Below are 18,462 nucleotides of genomic sequence, written 5' to 3' on the forward strand. Positions count from 1 at the left end.
AAATACAGAATTAAAATGAAGAATTGAACTACCTCTAAATTATAAACAAAACAGAGAAGTCTGCCAAAAGAATTCTCTTTAAAAAAAGGCTACTCTTGTACCCACCATCTGTGGTCTTGTCAGGTTTTTCAACTGTAACAGACTTGCCTTGATGGGAATTTGCTGCACAGAGGCTTCAAGCAGGTCTGAAGCTTCCATTTGCAACCAAACACACTTATGTGTTATCCAGGAAGTAGCACAGATGAAAGCATCATGTTTTATACCACTCTGACTTGAACAGCCATTTTGGCTTTTTATCTTCTACATATCTATGAAGGACGTTTTCCTTTTTTAATTCTTTTGTTGTAATTAATGCTGCATTGTTTTCTTAGCAGGCTTATGATCAGAAAAATATTAGACGGAGAGTTTACGATGCCCTTAACGTCCTGATGGCCATGAACATAATTTCAAAGGAGAAGAAGGAAATCAGATGGATCGGCCTTCCTACAAACTCAGCTCAGGAATGTCAGAATCTAGAGGTAAAGTGAGGTAGATGGCAAATTCTGTATAGTTCACAGGTTGTGATAATGGAGCTGCTCTACTTCAGAAGAGGTTTTTTTTCTCAGTTTGAACCTGATTGGTTTTTATTCTTGCACACTATGAAAATACAACTTTTAATATTTGAATAAACTGAAAGGATATGTTCATGTATGCTTAGTTCAGTTTTATTTAGTATACATTACACGAAGTTTAAAAAAAAAAACCCAAAACTGTTTACCTTACAAAAATGGACATTGATTAAATCAGGGATTACTTTTAAGATTAAAGTCTGTAGTAGCCTGAATTAACCAGAAGAAAGTCAAAAGAATTTATGGTGCAGTTATGCTTACAAAACGGTATACATCTGAAAGGAGACCAATTTTCTATTAATATCTGTACTTGGAAATACCATTCAAAGGAAATTAAATTGAAAAGTAATTCCTGCTAGGATGTCAAATACTAGTTATGAACTGGCAGGGAAAAAATGAAGTTTTACTGATTGGTTATTTCCATTATTTTTCCAGCAGGCTAAGAGTTACCGTGTTTTTGCAGGGATGCCAGAATTTATATGCACAAATGTTGCTTGTCCTTCAGGCCAAATGCTCTATAAATAAAAAGCACAAGTTACTGTATTTACTGCAGAGCACTGTAATGACTGTCTCTAAATACTTCTTCATATGTATTATATTTGTGATAGTTGTGACATTAAATATCTTAAAAGGTGGGTGGGGTGCCTCTCCAGTTCAGAACAATTTTTCTTGTGTCAATCGTCTTTCTAGATGTGGTAAGAACAAAGCTTTTACTATCCTTGTCCATTACAGCAACTTGGAAAATGCATCTACCCAAGGAGTATGCATACGCTGAATTGTTAACACTCCAGGATTCTTTTTTTAAAAAAATTATGGATAAATCTACATTTTACATGCATTCATGTGAACGCATTATCTTCAGTACAGATTATTGTTACAAAGACGGAACTTGAATTTCATTGTGTCATCTACAGTGATCATATGCTAGTCACTGTTTCAGGCTCTAATTACATCTGCACAAAATGGAAACCAGGCATATGTTCTGAAAATGTTGCTTCCTGTGACATAATAGAAAAGAATAGAAAATAAAGCTGCATTTTCATGGTGTGAAAATCAGAATTAATTTTGCTTTTAAATCTGTATAAAGTGCCAACTCTTCTTATAGTGTAATTCCATAATAAGATTACCAGGACAAAAATGAGAAATCAGTACAAAAAAGTGTGTTACATAGAAACCATGTCTAAATTATATCTGTACTGTTTATTGGTTTTAAGAGTTATATATTTGTCCCAGCAAAGAAAGTCATCTACTGTGCTCTAAAGGAAGCATTTTAAACATTAAAGCTTAACATTAAAACATTTAATTAATGTTATTAATTAAATAACCTAACAGGGTTATTAAAACATTAAACATTAACACCACCGCAAAGCAACATTGTAAATAAAATGGGGGGGGGGGGGGGGGGGGGGTTAGGCCAGCTAAGTTTTAAAAGATTGCAGCATTTAGTTTCAGCAGTTGAATGAAAAGGTAATTGAAGAGTTTCGTATTTTTGGGAGCAGTGGTACAGTGCTGGCACCAACAGGATGATGAGGAAAAATACCTTCTAAACACGATGACTACTGTCCGGTTCTTCAGTGTTGCCCCAGAACACCAGTTAAAATAGCGTTGGTTGTATCTGCCATGTCAGTAGGCACCCAGCACTATTGCTGTTCCTGACACTGCATACTTAGGTTGAAGATAGCTTTGCCCCATTAACTGGTATAAACAAAAGTGTTACAAGAAATGGATTCTGTGCTCATGTAGAAAATGTTACCTCTACCCGCTTTTTGTTTCTGAAATCTTTAATCGAGTCTCAAATGAGTAGTCCAAACAAAAAGTGGAGGTCACTGGAAAGATGCAGGTGATGATCTGAGCCCAGTCTCCACACATTTATGTCTAGCAGCTTGCAGCTAGGGGAACAGTGGAAGGGATGTGCCCAATTCCAAAGGAGTGGAGGGCAGGAGGGGAAAAAAAAAAAACAACCCAAAACACTGCCTCAAGCCAAGTGTTTCATTTGGTGCTAATCGGCATTCAGTGCAGAATACAAAAGAGGTAGAATGGGTGGGGATATAATAGTCTCTTGTAATAATTGATTCTTTACTTAAGTTAAAATTGTTGACAAAGAAAGAAATTACCATGTGTCAGACCTGTTTATGGAGAAACTCATGTGACTGTGTGATTAGTCTGTTTGAAAAAGAAGAAAATATATGGCAAATGGGTAGGGCCAAAAGAGACTTGTGCAATTTACTTGCCGTGCCATGGAATTCACCACCATTTACAAAGAAAGTATGGATTTTTGTAACGGTGCTAGCACACTGAGGTAGCTCTAAAGCCTGTTCAGTTTGGCGCAGTGGAACAGAGAAGGTAACTAAGTAATAACCTTGATGCATTTACATTTATATTTTAAGATAGAAAAACAGAAGCGGATTGAAAGGATAAAACAGAAGCGAGCCCAACTACAAGAACTGCTCCTGCAGGTATATTTAATTTTAAATATTTTTTCCATAAATGAAATTATCAAGTGCAAATCCGACATGTTAAAACTTCTGAAGTTCTTTCTAGATTTATTTAGCAGCTATGACACACTAGGGAGGAAAGTTTCACACTTGTGACCTTTCTGCATTCTAGCAGGGGGACCTCTTCGCTTTTTACCTATTGTAAAACAGTGTGCTGCATCTGCGCGCCACAATGTTTTGTAAGTGTTCTGCTGAAGCTTTGTCAACATGAGTGGAAATGGGAACAACTCATGAGTTCCCTGTGTTGACTCCGAGTCCCCCCCCAGAGTAACCTTCTCTGAGTAGTTCTTGCTGGAGAATTTCTCTTTGTTTCTAAGCTGTGAAATTTACAACTGAACTTGTGTAAATATGTACAGAGTTGTTTTGGGGGAGATAGACACTTCTGGATCCTAAGAACGGAAGGCTGACAAATCCAGCCCTGACATGCACCTTTGAGATGACTTGAGTTTTGGCTTTGATTGCAGAAATACATTTCAAACGCACCTTTGCTTATAAAGTAACATTTTATAAATACAGTTATGAGCATTCTTAAGTGTTTTGGTCTGTGCAGACTTTCAGTAATTCAAATGCAATCAAACTTTTTTATGAGGTTACAGGCAATAAGGCTGTATTTTCTCTCCTGGTGTAACTATATTGATACACTTTTCCTGTAATTAGATATGCAGTGACGCTTTTAAATATCTGATGCTTCTCGTTTTTGCATCACCAAAAACTGTTTCTCTACTTAAGGGACAATTCTGATTCTATGTGTCTGACCTAATAAATTAGCAGCTTCTCTAAGAGTAACATGAAATTATCCTGGTGAAGATAAGGCAACTCAGGCCTTCTTAACTGTTAGTCTGAAAATGACAAGAGTTGCACTCCCTTACTATCTACAACTGTCATTATTTCCTCAATTATGTTCATTGTCAAATGGTTTACCAGGCCTTCGGGATTCTGTCTAACATCTTCCCCTTAAGTGGAATAAGTAGTGCCTCAAAGAGGGCAAGTACACTGACTTGCAGTCCCACAAATAACATTTCCTAAAACCACACATTTTCATACATGTGCAGTCAGACACAAGAGTTCAGCAGAGAGCGAGTGGTGTCACGGAGGGCACCTGTTTAAAAACTTTCAGAGGAGAATTTCAAAACTGACTCTTGAGAGTGAAAAGAGGGTGACGGATGAGAAGGAGAAGAGAATATGGATCATGGGAAGCGGGGGAATGCTGTAACTTCTGTTAACTTCTGTTTCAGTGTAACTAGCTCTTAGTCTGAGGTAATTATGCATATAAAATAACAGAGGAGACCTCTGACTCCGGTGCCTTTTCAAAAGGAATGGGGAACCATTCTCCACCGAGCTTTATTGCTCCTTTCTTGTTTCTTCTCCAGGGATTGTGAGGGGGGCATAACAATTAGGATATGTGTGAAAAAATTGTGTTTAACTTCTGTTCCTGGTGAGCTTCACTAGTGCAAAGAGGAAGTCAGGCCACAACTTGCTTTTTGACAGAAAATTACAGGAGGTGTTGAGAGTTGGTAAATAAGAGCTATAAAGTTCCATTTTACTGGAAACACTGATGTCTTCTGTTGTCAGTGATCATTTTTTCTTTCTTTCTTTCTACAGCAAATAGCATTCAAAAACTTGGTACAAAGAAATCAGCAAAATGAACAACAGAATCAAGGCCCTCCAGCTTTGAACTCAACAATACAGCTGCCTTTCTTAATAGTCAACACTAGCAAAAGAACAGTTATAGACTGCAGCATTTCAAGTGATAAGTGAGTGTTTATGGAATCCATTTTTAAAATTTTATTTTCTTTGAAGAAAAAATCCAGTCCACAAACAAATGAGAGAGATTTTTCTAGTTTACTAAAAGTAATTATGTATTTAAATTTGCTACTGTCACTTGGGGGGGGGGGGGGGTGTTTAATATTTAATGCAACCGCAGTAGTAATAAGTTCATCAACATTGCTTTACAACCACAGGCTGACTTTCACTGTTGTAAAGGCACTTCAGAATGACATTTCAGAGAGCATTCACTGCACAGCAGAAATAACTGAATTAAATTATATACTAGGACAGCACTAGCTTTCAGTGAAGCCATGTGGTAGTGCTTTGGAATTCTTATTCCTAATATACCATAAAAGTATTTAGTCAGAAACACAAGGTGACCTATGCAACACAAAAGTAACATCCTAGAGGTGATAATAACTTTAATAGCAAAAAAGTTGCACCTCGCTCTTTGAAGGAGAAAATGAAGGAAATGATACAGAAATTTGAAATACTGTCTTTGTAAGCAAACTGCTATAGTTGCACTCTTATATTAATCTGAAAACCTTCCTCTTATGTACTTCTGGGTGCTTATGCTCTTCACCCTGTGAAAATATGGCTGAAAGTATGAGGTACTGTTATGTTAACTGTTACTTGGATCACAAGTAGTTTATTAGCTGAAAATAGCTGGCTGGCTTTGCTTTAATGCTGTAGATTACAGATTTCACTCTGTGCTATACAAATCCCATATAGAACTTCAAGTCAATTAACATACAGCAAAAATAGACAGTCTCCAGTAACATAAGCACCAACATGCAAAAAAGCAATACTAATAAAAGCTGGATTTTTGTAGAAGATTGGACTGAAGTCCAATACATTCTGTGACAAAGCTTCTGGAATACTCGCATCAGCACTGCAGTTCAACAAGTTGGGAATTTTAGGATGAATATTGGTTTACCTTAACTATACCCCTATTTTATAGGCATACTGTATAGTTCTTACTGCACTTTTGAACGGTGCTCTATATTTAGATTTGAAGTCATTAAAAAGTTGAATAATTTCATACTGAAACTTCAGAACTGCTGCTCTGAAGTTGTCAGAGATTAAACTGGCATTTGGGATCTAGAGAAATGTAACACGCTTCTACAATCTCAAACTGTAAGAAAACACTACTACTAAAAATGTGCACACCAAAATTATTTAAGTTGTTGATATTTCAGTTTATATAACCCAGCTTCAATGTTACTATCATCTGGAGATCATTAAGTGTACAACTAAAATTAAACAAGCTTTCTACTGTGGTTATTATTTGTGCAACTGAATAGTGGCAGCAGCAGTATGTAGATAGATAAACAGTGCCAGAAACTGCTAGTGTTTAAACCCCTGTTACACTGATCTGCTAAATAAGGCAGTTGGCAGAAATGGTCACTCCATTTGGAGAATTCAAATTCTGTAGTTTATTGGAAAGTGTTTGCGCTGCCTAACCCCATTCGTTACTGGTCAACTTTAGTGCCTGCCGTTCACTTGGTTTCAACCTCAGTTAATAACCCACTGTTGTCACGGGCTTCCATTTTCCTTTCTTCTCCCAAATAACATTTACATACAGCATTGGTTGGTCAGTATTTATGATGCAACAGCAGGTGATGTTAGAAAGTCCAACGAACAGATAAGCTCACAGCATTAGCTACTCAAAATTGTATTTTACAGAGGATCTTCCAAAAGAAAATAATTGCTTGGAAAATTGGTACATATAAGGGGGATTTAGGATGATGAGGAACATATGTTTGTGTCTTCTAAGGTTTTTCCTATCCAAGAACAGGCTTTATCTAGCCAAAACAGAATGAAATTTCTCACATGTAAAACAAAGAGGTTATTGGGCAAGTTTTGTTCAGAGTTTGAGAAGGCAGATGGGTGCCAAGCAGCATACTGGGAGTGACATTTCTGAAGTTGGAGTAAAGAAAAGCAGAGTCTTCAGATAAACAGGAAGAACTTAAAAATTATGTTGAAAAGATGAGGCACCTGAACAGGAAAAAAATGTATTTAGTGTATATGGTGCTTCTATATAAATGCTGTAGGTCTTAGAAAAAGAAAAAAAAAAAAAAAACAGAATACCTAGTTTTAAACAAGCATTCAGACACAATAGATGTATCAGAAACTTGGAAAATTAGAACATCTCTATTCTAATAGGAGATGGAGATGATTTTGCCATTGGAGACACAGTGCTCTACATTAGCGAAAAAGTGTAGGAAGTAGGCTCTTGTACCCTCAGAGAAAGAATTGCCCGCAAGAGCAGAAAATCCAGATTAAATTCATTGTTGATCAAATTTGTACTTATGTGGGAAAGGGACAGGAACCATACCCAAGCTTTGCATACACAGTGTTGGCCTCTGGACCTAGCTTTTAGCACTGAATAATACGATGGCAGCCCAGTAGATCATTCCATTGGAACAAAAGCTGATTTCTCAGCAATGGCCAAAATAATGCTGGGAATTATTAGGAAAGACAGTAAGAAATACAATGTAGAACTAGGTGCGTATAGTGCTTTTATATCTGGAATACTGTATGCTGTCTTGTTCTTGGAAAGAGTATCACATAACCAGAAGAGAGACACAGGAGGGCATCAAGAATGCCTGAAGCTATGAAGAGGCTTTCACAGAAGGAGCAGATGGACTCTTTGGCGTAGAAGAGAGGACAGTGGATTCACAAGTGTCTATAAAATCATGGATGATGTGGGGAATGTGCACAGGGAACAGCTGTACACTTCAAAATATTAAAATTTAGATACTTTAAGAGGAGATACCAGGTGACAGGTTTTAGACAAAAAGAATGTAAGTGGTTTTGTAACAGTCTATGCAAATCATAGCATTTGATGTTGTTCATGCCAGAAGTTTACATAAGTTCAAAAAGGGGTCATGTCAAGTCCCTGAAAGAAAACTCTCAAATACCTATTAACAGCAAAGGTAGAAGTGTAGGGACTTCCTATGCCAGAGGCTGCAGGTTGCTAGAAACTATACTGGAGAAATACTACCGTAAGTTTGTTTGTTTGGAAACTTTTAGGGAAAAAAAGGAGTTACGCTCCTTTCTAGCATCCAGTATTTGACCACAACGCATGGGAGGAGAAATGCAGAGCTATCAACAAATACAGCCTTTAATCCTGCACTGTAAAAGCTGCATTCAGTTATTACTTAGTTCACTACAGGGCTTGCTGGTAGTAACTCGGTATGACACTGGTCTCCCATCCTCTGTCTGTGTGAACATAGTTACCTGACTTCAGCTGCACCAGGCTGGGTAGCAGGAATGTAACTGTACCAGTTAAAGGTATAGTGACACATCTTATTTTCCCTTTTAATGTGGTTACGCTTAAACAAATATAGCTGCATAAACGGTAGGTTTTACAAGTAATACTGTGTGAGTCACAAAAGAAATTATGCCTGTAACTGACAATTACACCTAGTACAAAGCATGTGGACTTCTAGATGAAAATTTTGTGTGTAGGCACAAAAGACATAACTTTTCCAAACTTACTGGACCAGGTATAAAAAAATCAGTATTAAAAAAAACTATCAAGAAGATCCACATGTGACATGAGCTTGGAGAGCTAATGGAAGACCCACCAGTGAGTTATTTTTCAAAGATCATATCTCACGGATGGGTTGCTTTTCCAGGGACAAAGGTTTTGTCAGCAGAAAATGAGGTATTGGGAACTAGCCTTATATTGTAATGCCTGGACCAGGGCTGCCCAGGCTTTTAGTAGCCTGTGATCATAGCATAAGGCCAGGCTAGATGCCCCTGCTTTTCTTAGAGCTGTATTAAGTTTATATCACTACTTCCACTTCTATAAGCACTGAAAAATATTTTGAGTCCTGCAGCAGAAGTGGTAGGTTGTGAACATAGAGGACTCTGAACAGACTGCTTTGCTAGCTGCATCCAAATGCATCCAAAAAAGCAAAGTCATACCAAGATAAATAGGTCAGTTCACAGGAGGAGTGTTGCACATTAGAACAGAAAGTGAAATGCAAAAGAAGCAAAACCAAAATAGTTATTTTGGTGACAGGGATGCAGGTGACCTTTAAAAGTATTGGATTTACTACAAGTGAAGGGTCATGTTTAGTAAGGCCTCCCTCTTCCCCTTTGAATCTGCTTAATGAGGTAGAAAATTTTAGACTTTCTTCCTGCAGTGGAGAAGTTACTTTAATTGAGAAGGTGCCATTTTAAACCCTGTGGGCATGCCAGTCACAGAAGCAGAAGAGAAAAAGCATTTGCTGCACTTTTTTTTTTTTTTCCTTAAGGACACGTTACAGATAATGAAGACTCTAGGCACTTACCTCAGTGCATACCAAAAAAAAAAAAAGAAAAATAGGCAAAAAAAGCATAGTTGTGCTCTTTTCAAAACCATCTCACTTTGACTTTTTACATGCAGATTTGAATACCTCTTTAATTTCGATAACACTTTTGAGATTCATGATGACAGTGAGGTACTGAAGAGAATGGGAATGTCCTTTGGGCTTGAGGCAGGCAAATGTTCAGCTGAGGACCTAAGAACTGCAAAATCACTGGTGCCAAAAGCTTTAGAAGGCTACATCACAGGTAAGTTAGATGAGACTTTTAAATATTGTTCCTGATCAAATTCATAACATTAGTCAACTGAAGCAAATTTAATGATATTAACCTACATAGGTATGTAACAGTTGAAGTTACGTGGGAGCTAGTAGGGTTGGTACATAAACGAGTTGTTTTACAGTTCATTTTGGAAGGTTTATCATAGTTGTCCCGTAAACTTAATTCACACTGATCTATAAAAACAAACTTCTGAGTGAGCAGCATTATGAAAAACTTATTTCTTAAATAACTGAATTGACACCAAGAAGAGATTTTCATGGGTTAGTATTAATTTTGAATAACTGTGGATGTTTGGAGGAGCAAACTGGAAGAAGGCAGCTCTTCCCAGGTTGAGGAGGAAAAGGAAAGAAAAAGAGCATCTTGAACTGGTTGAGTGTAATCCGTATGTGACCGAGCTCCATGCGCCCTTTACTTTGCCTGAAGTAGGTGAGCTCTGCTAAGAATTCTCCGTCTCTCTGTCCGTGTAGACATGCTCACTCTACTCTCAATACATGGATGGTAGGCTCTCCCGTGTCCAGTCGTTTCCACACTTACTGACTGTAAAACAGTGATACTTGGATAAAACACATGGCCAGCAGGTGCCATCTGAGAACTGAGGTTCTCTAAATAAAGCAAGAGGCTCCAAAGAGTTCCAGGACAGGTGTCCCATGCAAAGGCTTTTACCTGCCCTACTCATACTGTTTGAGCAGGTCACACGTAAATAGACTCAAACCTAGATCTCCTTCAGTGTCGCATCATTGGACTAGAGCTGCTAAAAATTTGTAATCACTTCCTTTAGTTGTTGTCAGACTGCGTTCTTCTTGCTCTACCCAAAGCTTAAACTTAGCCCAACATTTTCTCAAGTTTCTGGAGGGACTTCATCTGTAATGGAAGTGTTACCCAATAAATTACTGTATACAGACCTTAATTTTTGAGGAAAAGAGGAACAAAGCTATTGCCCTAACTTCTCTGCTAACTAGGCTTTGGTCGTGTTTAAATTACAGTAGTATAAAACTGTGTCTTTCACACAGGGAGGTTGGAAACTTCAAACATTTGACTTAATTTTTTTAAAACTGTCCTAAAGTTGATTCCCTTCTGTTGGTAGCAGTTAATCTTCATGTCAGGATCTTTTAAATGCAGCCTTTATATTAAAATGCTATTTTGTTTTGCTAAGAAAAATATAGTTAAGTAGTCAGGAAGCTGAACATGTGGGTTTGTATTCTTGATTTTACTGTGTGAGAAAATGAAGAATGAAACAGTTTCTTAAAATTTGTGATGTCAGAACACTGCTGGATAGAAATTAGAATTCAGTTACATACGCTAAAATGAGTACATTTTAAATAGCATAACATTTCAAACTACATCAAATGCGCTTATGTTTATCAACACTTGTTTGTGTTTTCCTGGTCCGCTTGTCCTGTGGGTTTTAAAACTAAGATTTCGTATTTTAATTTTGGTCAATTTTGAAATTACACACCAAGCCTTTATAAGGCTGCACTGGTGCCAAAAAGAGAAGTTGAAAGACATCTTGATTTGTTCCTTGCAGGTTCATTCAACTAAAAATTACTTACCACATGATTCACCACCTATGTAATGAAGAGGAAAGGAGCAGAACCCACATCTTTTAATAGTGTTGCAGTCTTAAGTTACTTAACTGCTCCCATGTATCAAGGAGCAAACTAAAATTGCTACTTCATTTTAAACATGCATTAATTTATCTTCAGAGAATAGAGTTTCTTTACATTTGCAAAAAACCCTGTGTATTTACTGAGTAAAACCAGCTTTTAAAGATTAAGCAATAAAACTACATGTCTAAACTAGTGATTAGTAGTTCATTTTAGTTTCTTTTGAAAAAAAATTCAGTCACAGCAATGTACTGCTGGCAGGGTTTTTGTTGAAAGCATTAAAGGCAAAACAACCGTGATGTTCCTGTGCAAGTGAGAAACAAGTAGCACTCTGTTTCAAAGAAACTAAATGGAAAAAAACAGATTCTAAGATTGCATATTCTTAAAGAATGTTGTGATTAGGATTATTTCCCTAGTAGCAGACCAGCAGCCAGAAAACTATCTAGAATTTTAATCATAAGAAAGGCATTGATTTTTTTTTTTTTTACTCAAAATGCATTGAGGCAAGTAATGTACTCTTCAGACATGGGTTACCTTCAGCTGTTTCAGCCTCTGAAAAAATTGGTCCAGAAGTGTTGTTACTAGAGTATGTACCTTTATTTTAAAGGTTTCTTCTATCCGTTGCTTGCTACTTAATTACACAATGCAACTCTACAGTTAAGGGTATGAATTGCATAGTAAAGGTTTCTAATGGCAGTAACTGATAACTAAGGGAAACAGATTTAAATGCTTTGCACAATACTTGGAAAGCCAGCATTTGCCTGGTTACATATTTTCAGTCAAGTGTAACTTGCCATTTTAACTTTGGCAGTCTTTAGACATTGTTTCTTACACTGCAAGAGTAGTGAAATGGGAGGCTCATCACTGGTGTTTAGTATTCATGGTTACTTCCATAGCTCTCATGATGGCACTTTTAAGTACGCTGGCTTCATGATCCGAGGGCTGGAGCACCTCTCCTACGAGGACAGGCTGGGAGAGTTGGGGTTGTTGAGCCTGGAGAAGAGAAGGCTGCGGGGAGACCTTACTGCGGCCTTTCAGGACTTAAAGGGGGCCTATAGGAAGGATGGGGAGAATCTTTTTAGCAAGACCTGTTATGACAGGACAAGGAATAATGGATTTAAACTAAAGAAGAATAGATTTAGACTAGACATTAGAAAGAAATTTTTTACACTGAGGGTGGTGAAGCACTGGAACAGGTTGCCCAGAGAGGTAGTGGAGGCCGCATCCCTAGACACATTCCAGGTCAGGTTGGACGGGGCTCTGAGCACCCTGATCCAGTTAAAGCTGTCCCTGCTCACTGCAGGGGGGTTGGGCTAGATGACCTCTAAAGGTCCCTTCCAACCCAAAGCATTCTATGATTCTATGATTTAACTACTACTACGCAAGAAAAGCAAATCCAAGTCTCTTATTTATTCACTGAGTAAATTTATTACAATCAAGATTGAAGTTCTCCCACACTAGTTGAGTCCATGAACTCAGCTGCTGTAGAAACCAGCTCTGTTCTAGTATGTCTACGCAGGTAAGTCATTTCCTGTATAATGTTAGTTTGACCTTAGCCTGGTCATCTTTTCTTTCAGGTAATTACTGACTTCCAAACACTAACAATAGTTTGTATTGTAATGCTTGCTAATGGGACTGGAGAAACAGTTGGAGGAATCCAAGTCTAAACCAGTTCAATTAAAGAAATTTAAAATTGACAAAAAAAACTTGGACCATCTCAGCTTTAAAAAAAAAAGTAACTTCTAGTTGCAATAAACGTGCCAAATAATTTGCTTGGAACTGCTGAACTGTTGTGTGCATCAAAGCCTTATTAGTGTATTTTCTTTGCAGGAGGATCATGTGTTTTAGCCATTCTTCAAGTGCCCTAATTTGATAAAAGTAATGTCTTCTGGGTTTTCTGTATGTTTCATGATGTTTTAGCAAAAAAGTGTTGGGTTTTTTTAATACATATTTTAAGTACTACATTGGTATGATCCTCAGGTGTCTGCCATTGAAATCAGCAGAAGCTAAGGCATACTAACACCATAAAGAAAAATACTATGTATATCTTAAATGCTGTTTGTAACACATTTTCTGTTGCTTGATTGTCATAATTGATGCAGGCTTCTAAAACTGACATGATTGGACCTTACTTTTTCTTGTTTCCCAAAAGGGAGCAAGAGTAGAGGACACAGCAGCTTAACCATAACTTACAGTAGAAGTTAACATTAAAGTGCTGCTTTAGCTAAGTCAGTAATCCAGAAAAAGTGATGGACATACAGCAGACTACACTACAACCACAATACTTGCCAGCTTCTTACCATGGAAGGAGCGGTATTATTTCTAACATGACACTTGCACCAGCTTAAGATGGCATCCCAGGGTCACAATCCTAATTACACATTGCTGCCCATTTCTTCATTTTGACACAGTTACTTTCCTCTGCCCTCTTCATGAGCTGGTTCAGGGTACTAAACTGCTGGCTTTTTATCTGGCAGAGGAGTTTTTGACAATTTAGCATGTAGAACTATCTAGCTAAGAGCAAGGGCTCAAACCAGAACAGTTCAAGTGTAAAGGAGGGAGTGACATTGCTGGATGAACAGAAATATGCCACTGACTGAGACAAGCATAAACTCTTGTAGAACCATATCCGAAGTAACATCCTGGGCCTTTTAAGCCATGCAAAACCAAGTCCTGCCTTGGTCAGTTGAGTCCTCGCTTCTAGAAAGGAGACTACAGGTAAAAAAAGCAGGAAATAAAAATTCTGAGGCACTAATAATTGTGGTAGCAGCATCCCACTTGTATGTATCCCACTAAAGCAGTGGGCAGAGAAAGTGGTGCAGTTTAGGACCTCTAGATTACACCACTTCTTTATTTGTCCCTGCATGAAGAAGTGCTCTGCGATCTACCTGCATAACAAGCCTTGACTGGAAAATGGGCTGGAGTTAGAATTGAAGCAATAAGAGTACCCAGTGAATGAATGAGCTTGTTCAGCTGTCAACAATAATCCTACGCAGCACTTTTACTTTTGCATTAGCTGCTAAAGGCTATAGAGGGTGTTCTTTAGAGCTTTCTCGTGTGAAGTACAGATTTCTACCAAGTCTATCTCCTGCAAGATATGCCTAGTTCATAATGAGGGTGCCACTCGTAGATTGGACTGTACCACCTTGGGAAGTGTTTCCAAGCTGCTTTCCCTGGTTCGTACATGTAGCTATTAGTAATTTATCTACCCTGCTAGAAGTACTAAGTCTTCTCATTGTTGGCAGACTTCTATTTTGACAGTCCTTTCCAGACAGGAAGTGGCTTCTTAAACTCCCCATCTTTCACAAACTTCCTCTTTTCCCTGCCTCCTCAGAGCCCACTAGAAAATAGAATTTAGAAATCTAAGGCAATGAAAGTACAAGGCAGGGATATGCAGCTATGAACCTTCTTTCTGCCTTAAAAATCCATACTTTCCTTCACCTTGCTCTTCAAAAAGAAAAGCTAACTAGCTACTATCCCAAAATGTTAATAAAACGCAACATTACTAGCAGCGACTTGTTATTATTCTGGAATATTAAGCATGTACACACGGGTACACCCCTTCAAAAGACCAGGAAACAACACTGTGATACATGTCTAATCCACTTTATTAATCTAAATACAATGCAGTCATTCCAAATGGTTTGGCCTCCTCCTGCAAAGACAGGAGGAGACTGTCAGAACATGTTTTCTGTAAAAACAAACCTGCACTTAGGGCAATTTTAATGCAGGCCATCCAGCTGTGTCCATATTCAACTATTCTCACCTATTCCATCCTCATAGCTCACCCTAAAGCTGCCACTTACTGATGTTTTCTGTCACGTTCCAAAGACACCGCTGGCAGGAACATCAGCCTTGCTAGCCTTGCTTTGTAACATGTCATTTAAATACCTCGCTGCTAACAAGTCTCCACAGCACAAAGCAAGGTAGCCTGTGAATCCCAATGGATGGTGAGCCAATTTATGTGGCTGTGACAACCTGCTTAAAACAGTCCCTGTGCTAGGCAGTACACTGGCAAATCTCAAGGAGCCAAAGCTTAACAAGAACATGGACAAATGAGAAAGCGTATGTAACAAACACATTTAGTTATTCCTCTTATCTGCTATTATAGAACAATTCTAGATAAAATACGAATAGTACAAGCCTGTTGTGCTACCATCATGCTGCACAGACCAGAGGTTTGGTTAGGCATAGAAAATAATAGTAAGGACTGTAACTTGTTTAATGCATCCAGCTGGACCCAAATGCAAGCACTATGAAAAAGAACTAGATAGTCCCGTTAACTTGATTCTAACTTTGTGTTGAGATGGACTATGGGTAGGTCAATAAAACCACCTTATCTGAGAAACAAATTAAAAAAAAACACCCCCCACCCCCCAAAAAAAAAAAAAAAAAAAAAAAAGGTCCCATAAGTGTAACTGGGTCAATGGACTTGTTTTGCTGATTCTCTTGACAAAAATGTGCATAACTGGAAACAACTGCCAGGCATTACTTGTTAGGGAACTTAAAAACAAGTACGCTGAGGGTTGTAAGTAAGTAACCCATTCACAGAGGGTTTTTAACAAATTACCTCAGGGAATTCAGCATTATTGCAAGACCATTTTAATCCTAAAATTTCCTATCCCAAGGGCAGATACTTCCACATCACACGTGCGGTGTACAGCAGGCTCTCTCTTCCATACTCTTGGCACAAGACCTTTGACATGGTCTGTTCATGCCCACAGCTGACTGCCAGCACTGTTCAGTGTCAGAGTGGCTTAGAAGGCTGCGTTACAGCCAGCCCTGAGACCACCAAGATGAAACTGCCTTTGGCCATCAGAACACACACAACTGAAATGCATACTGCCTTGGTACCTTCCTTGCAGTATTGCCAATCCTGACAAGTACGGTTCCAGTCATACCTTCACCAAGTGCAACAGCAGAGGCACTTAGAGCCATTGGGGCATTTCATAGGATCAATCTGTAGCAGTAACTTTCCATGAAGGATGCCAAAACTCTATTTTGGGTATCTGTGATTGCATACAGCTACTAGCTGGGGCAGGGGGGTCATGCACAGTGTGACTTCTCTTCAGACAGAGCGAAAAGCTTCACAGAAATAACCACAGTCCTGAGTGTGAGGGAGTGCAAGGCTTGAGTGCGTCCACAAACACGGGGGGGGGGGGGGGGGGGGCATATCTATATGTATAACATTTTATCTTGATTAAACAGGACATGCCTACAGTATAAAATCAACTCGAGCTACTGGTACCTTCTCTTCTAAACTAAGGAATCCTAACTGCAAAGAGAATGCAAAGTTTAAGATTGTAAAAGTAACTATCATAAATACAATTATGCTTTCTTGTAGATATGTCTGCTGGATTTTCATGGATAAACCAAGGGTTACTTTCAAGTTCAGCACAAGCAGTCTCACATTTAGAGGTAGCAGGAGGCACTTCTGGTGCTAAATCAAGGTAAAAAAAAAAAAAAATTATTTGAGGATAGTGATATATACTTGTGGTACTTTCAGTAACTTCACTATTTCAAACCATTTACATGCAGGAAATGAGATGTTTTCTATTACAGTTGATTTCTGATGGGGAAGAAGTCTCTTATTCTGTCTTGATAATTATATTTGAAAGGTCAAATCAACATGCTTTGAATTTTGAACACTAGCTATTTTGTATCTGTGTTTCAAAGGAATAGAATCAACTTCCAAACCCTTATTATAAGGACAGAGTTTTCCTGATTAACCTTAAATTCCTGCCTGGGCATGGACTACAAGTAGGTAATGATGTGGAAAAAAGCCTGATAATACTTCTGAAGAATACAAAAGAATGTTTGGTGTCTAAATGCACTACTGCTTAAGCTCTCATGAAAGAAGTTTAAGTCCACACAGTCTAATCATAATTTTAAATAAAAACCAACCAACCAGACAAAAAACCCAACCACCACCAACAACAAACTAATCCAAAAAACACCTCAACAACCATACGTTGCTTGCAGGTTACCTGTACCTTAAAAAAATGGAAGGAGGGATTATTCTGGACCAGGTTCTTCCTTACGGCATTTAATCCCTTAATTGCAAACATTGCCATGTATTGACAAAACCGTGATGGATTTATTCTTCTTTAAGCTTTCTTTGGCTTGACCAATTCTACTAGTTGGTCATGAAAAAAAAGGCATCCAATATCTTTTTTAATCGACCTTCCAATATTTCAGCAGTTTTCGTAACTATTTGCTGCGTTACATGTAAAGCTTTTGGATTTTTCCTTTTTAGTAGCATTTCTTTAACTAAAGGAAAAGGTGAGGCCAAAAAGAAAGCTTAAAACTTAATGAGAAATCCTCTAAACTTTGCCATTTCTGTTGTTTTGATAGTGAGAATCCAGGGTTGTGTTTGGACGCTGAAGTGGCCTTAGCAACTGGGCCGTTTCTTGCCCCTAGCAGTCAACAGTCCAGCAGCGCAACGTCACGCTACTCAGAATCACGGGGAGAAACTCCATGCTCATTCAATGAAGAAGATGAAGAGGATGAAGATGAGGATTCTTCCTCACCAGAATAAGAACAGTAGAAAACAGAATATACAAAATGCTGCTCATAAATGTTCTCAATGGGAGCTCCTGTTTGGATTTTACTGAAGTTTCTTGCCTCGGTCAGCACTGTGTTCAGCGAAGCAAAATGGAAGCTTCAAAAACAAATTAATCCACAGCTGAAGTTGAAAACTTTTGTAACTGAACACAGAGAGACATGCAGACAGAGTGTGAAGCGTTTTTTATCAACTATAACCAAGGAAAAGAACAAAGTCCCTGGAGATTTGGCAAAGTAAACATCAAGTTCACATTTTTCCATTTTGGGACATTCTGTCTCAAGTCTCTGTCTTCCCCTTATCTTTACCAGATGGAGAAGAAAACAAGAGTCAGTCAACAAATGCCAATTCCTGCATTGTCTTTGGGCTGTGCTACCTTTAGAAAAAGGGGGAGAGAGAGCACACGCGAATGCGCTAAAATAGCTATTTAAAACTATCTTACATGAAAATTGTTCTAGGGAAAAGGGGCTGTTAGAATGTTTGCTTTTTTCTGTTCAACTTGCTGTATAGCAGATTCTTAAAGTAATATAAATTGCAAGTGATTAAATGAATCTTGAAATAGTTTAAATCCATTTTAGATACTCTAAAAGTAACAGTAGTATGTCTCTTTTGAAAGGTTCATATGTTCATTTATACTGCAGACCTAATTTATTATAAATAAGTGATTATTCGTAGCCATTATTAAACAGTCAGGATAAAAACAGCAGTATTCTCTGCACCAGCTTTTTTCAAGGAAAAAAAGTTTTAAAGTTGTATTTCTAGATTATAGTGTATCCAGTATAGTTTCTCCTTTACTGTTCTAATTTTATAATCCCTTTGATTTTATA

The 18,462-nt window shown here is 38.0% G+C and overlaps 1 protein-coding gene across 4 annotated transcripts in view; it reads left to right on the forward strand.

Moving 5' to 3' along the window:
* TFDP2 (transcription factor Dp-2) overlaps positions 1–17,781 on the forward strand; it is a 47,186-nt gene extending 29,405 nt beyond the window's left edge. For 3 of the 4 annotated variants that reach the window (XM_075716435.1, XM_009482797.2, XM_075716436.1), the window contains 6 exons: positions 375–518; positions 2,996–3,064; positions 4,706–4,857; positions 9,270–9,436; positions 16,418–16,523; positions 17,428–17,781. In XM_075716435.1, the coding sequence (XP_075572550.1) occupies positions 375–518; positions 2,996–3,064; positions 4,706–4,857; positions 9,270–9,436; positions 16,418–16,523; positions 17,428–17,611 (822 nt within the window). In that variant the 3' untranslated portion in view covers positions 17,612–17,781. Of the gene's footprint in view, positions 1–371; positions 519–2,995; positions 3,065–4,705; positions 4,858–9,269; positions 9,437–16,417; positions 16,524–17,427 lie in introns of all 4 variants that reach the window. The other variant, XM_075716437.1, reaches the window with a different exon arrangement.
* The last annotated feature ends 681 nt before the right edge of the window (positions 17,782–18,462 follow it).

Source organism: Pelecanus crispus, chromosome 9 (genome assembly GCF_030463565.1).
Source record: "Pelecanus crispus isolate bPelCri1 chromosome 9, bPelCri1.pri, whole genome shotgun sequence".
In the NCBI taxonomy this organism is placed as follows: Eukaryota; Metazoa; Chordata; class Aves; order Pelecaniformes; family Pelecanidae; genus Pelecanus; species Pelecanus crispus.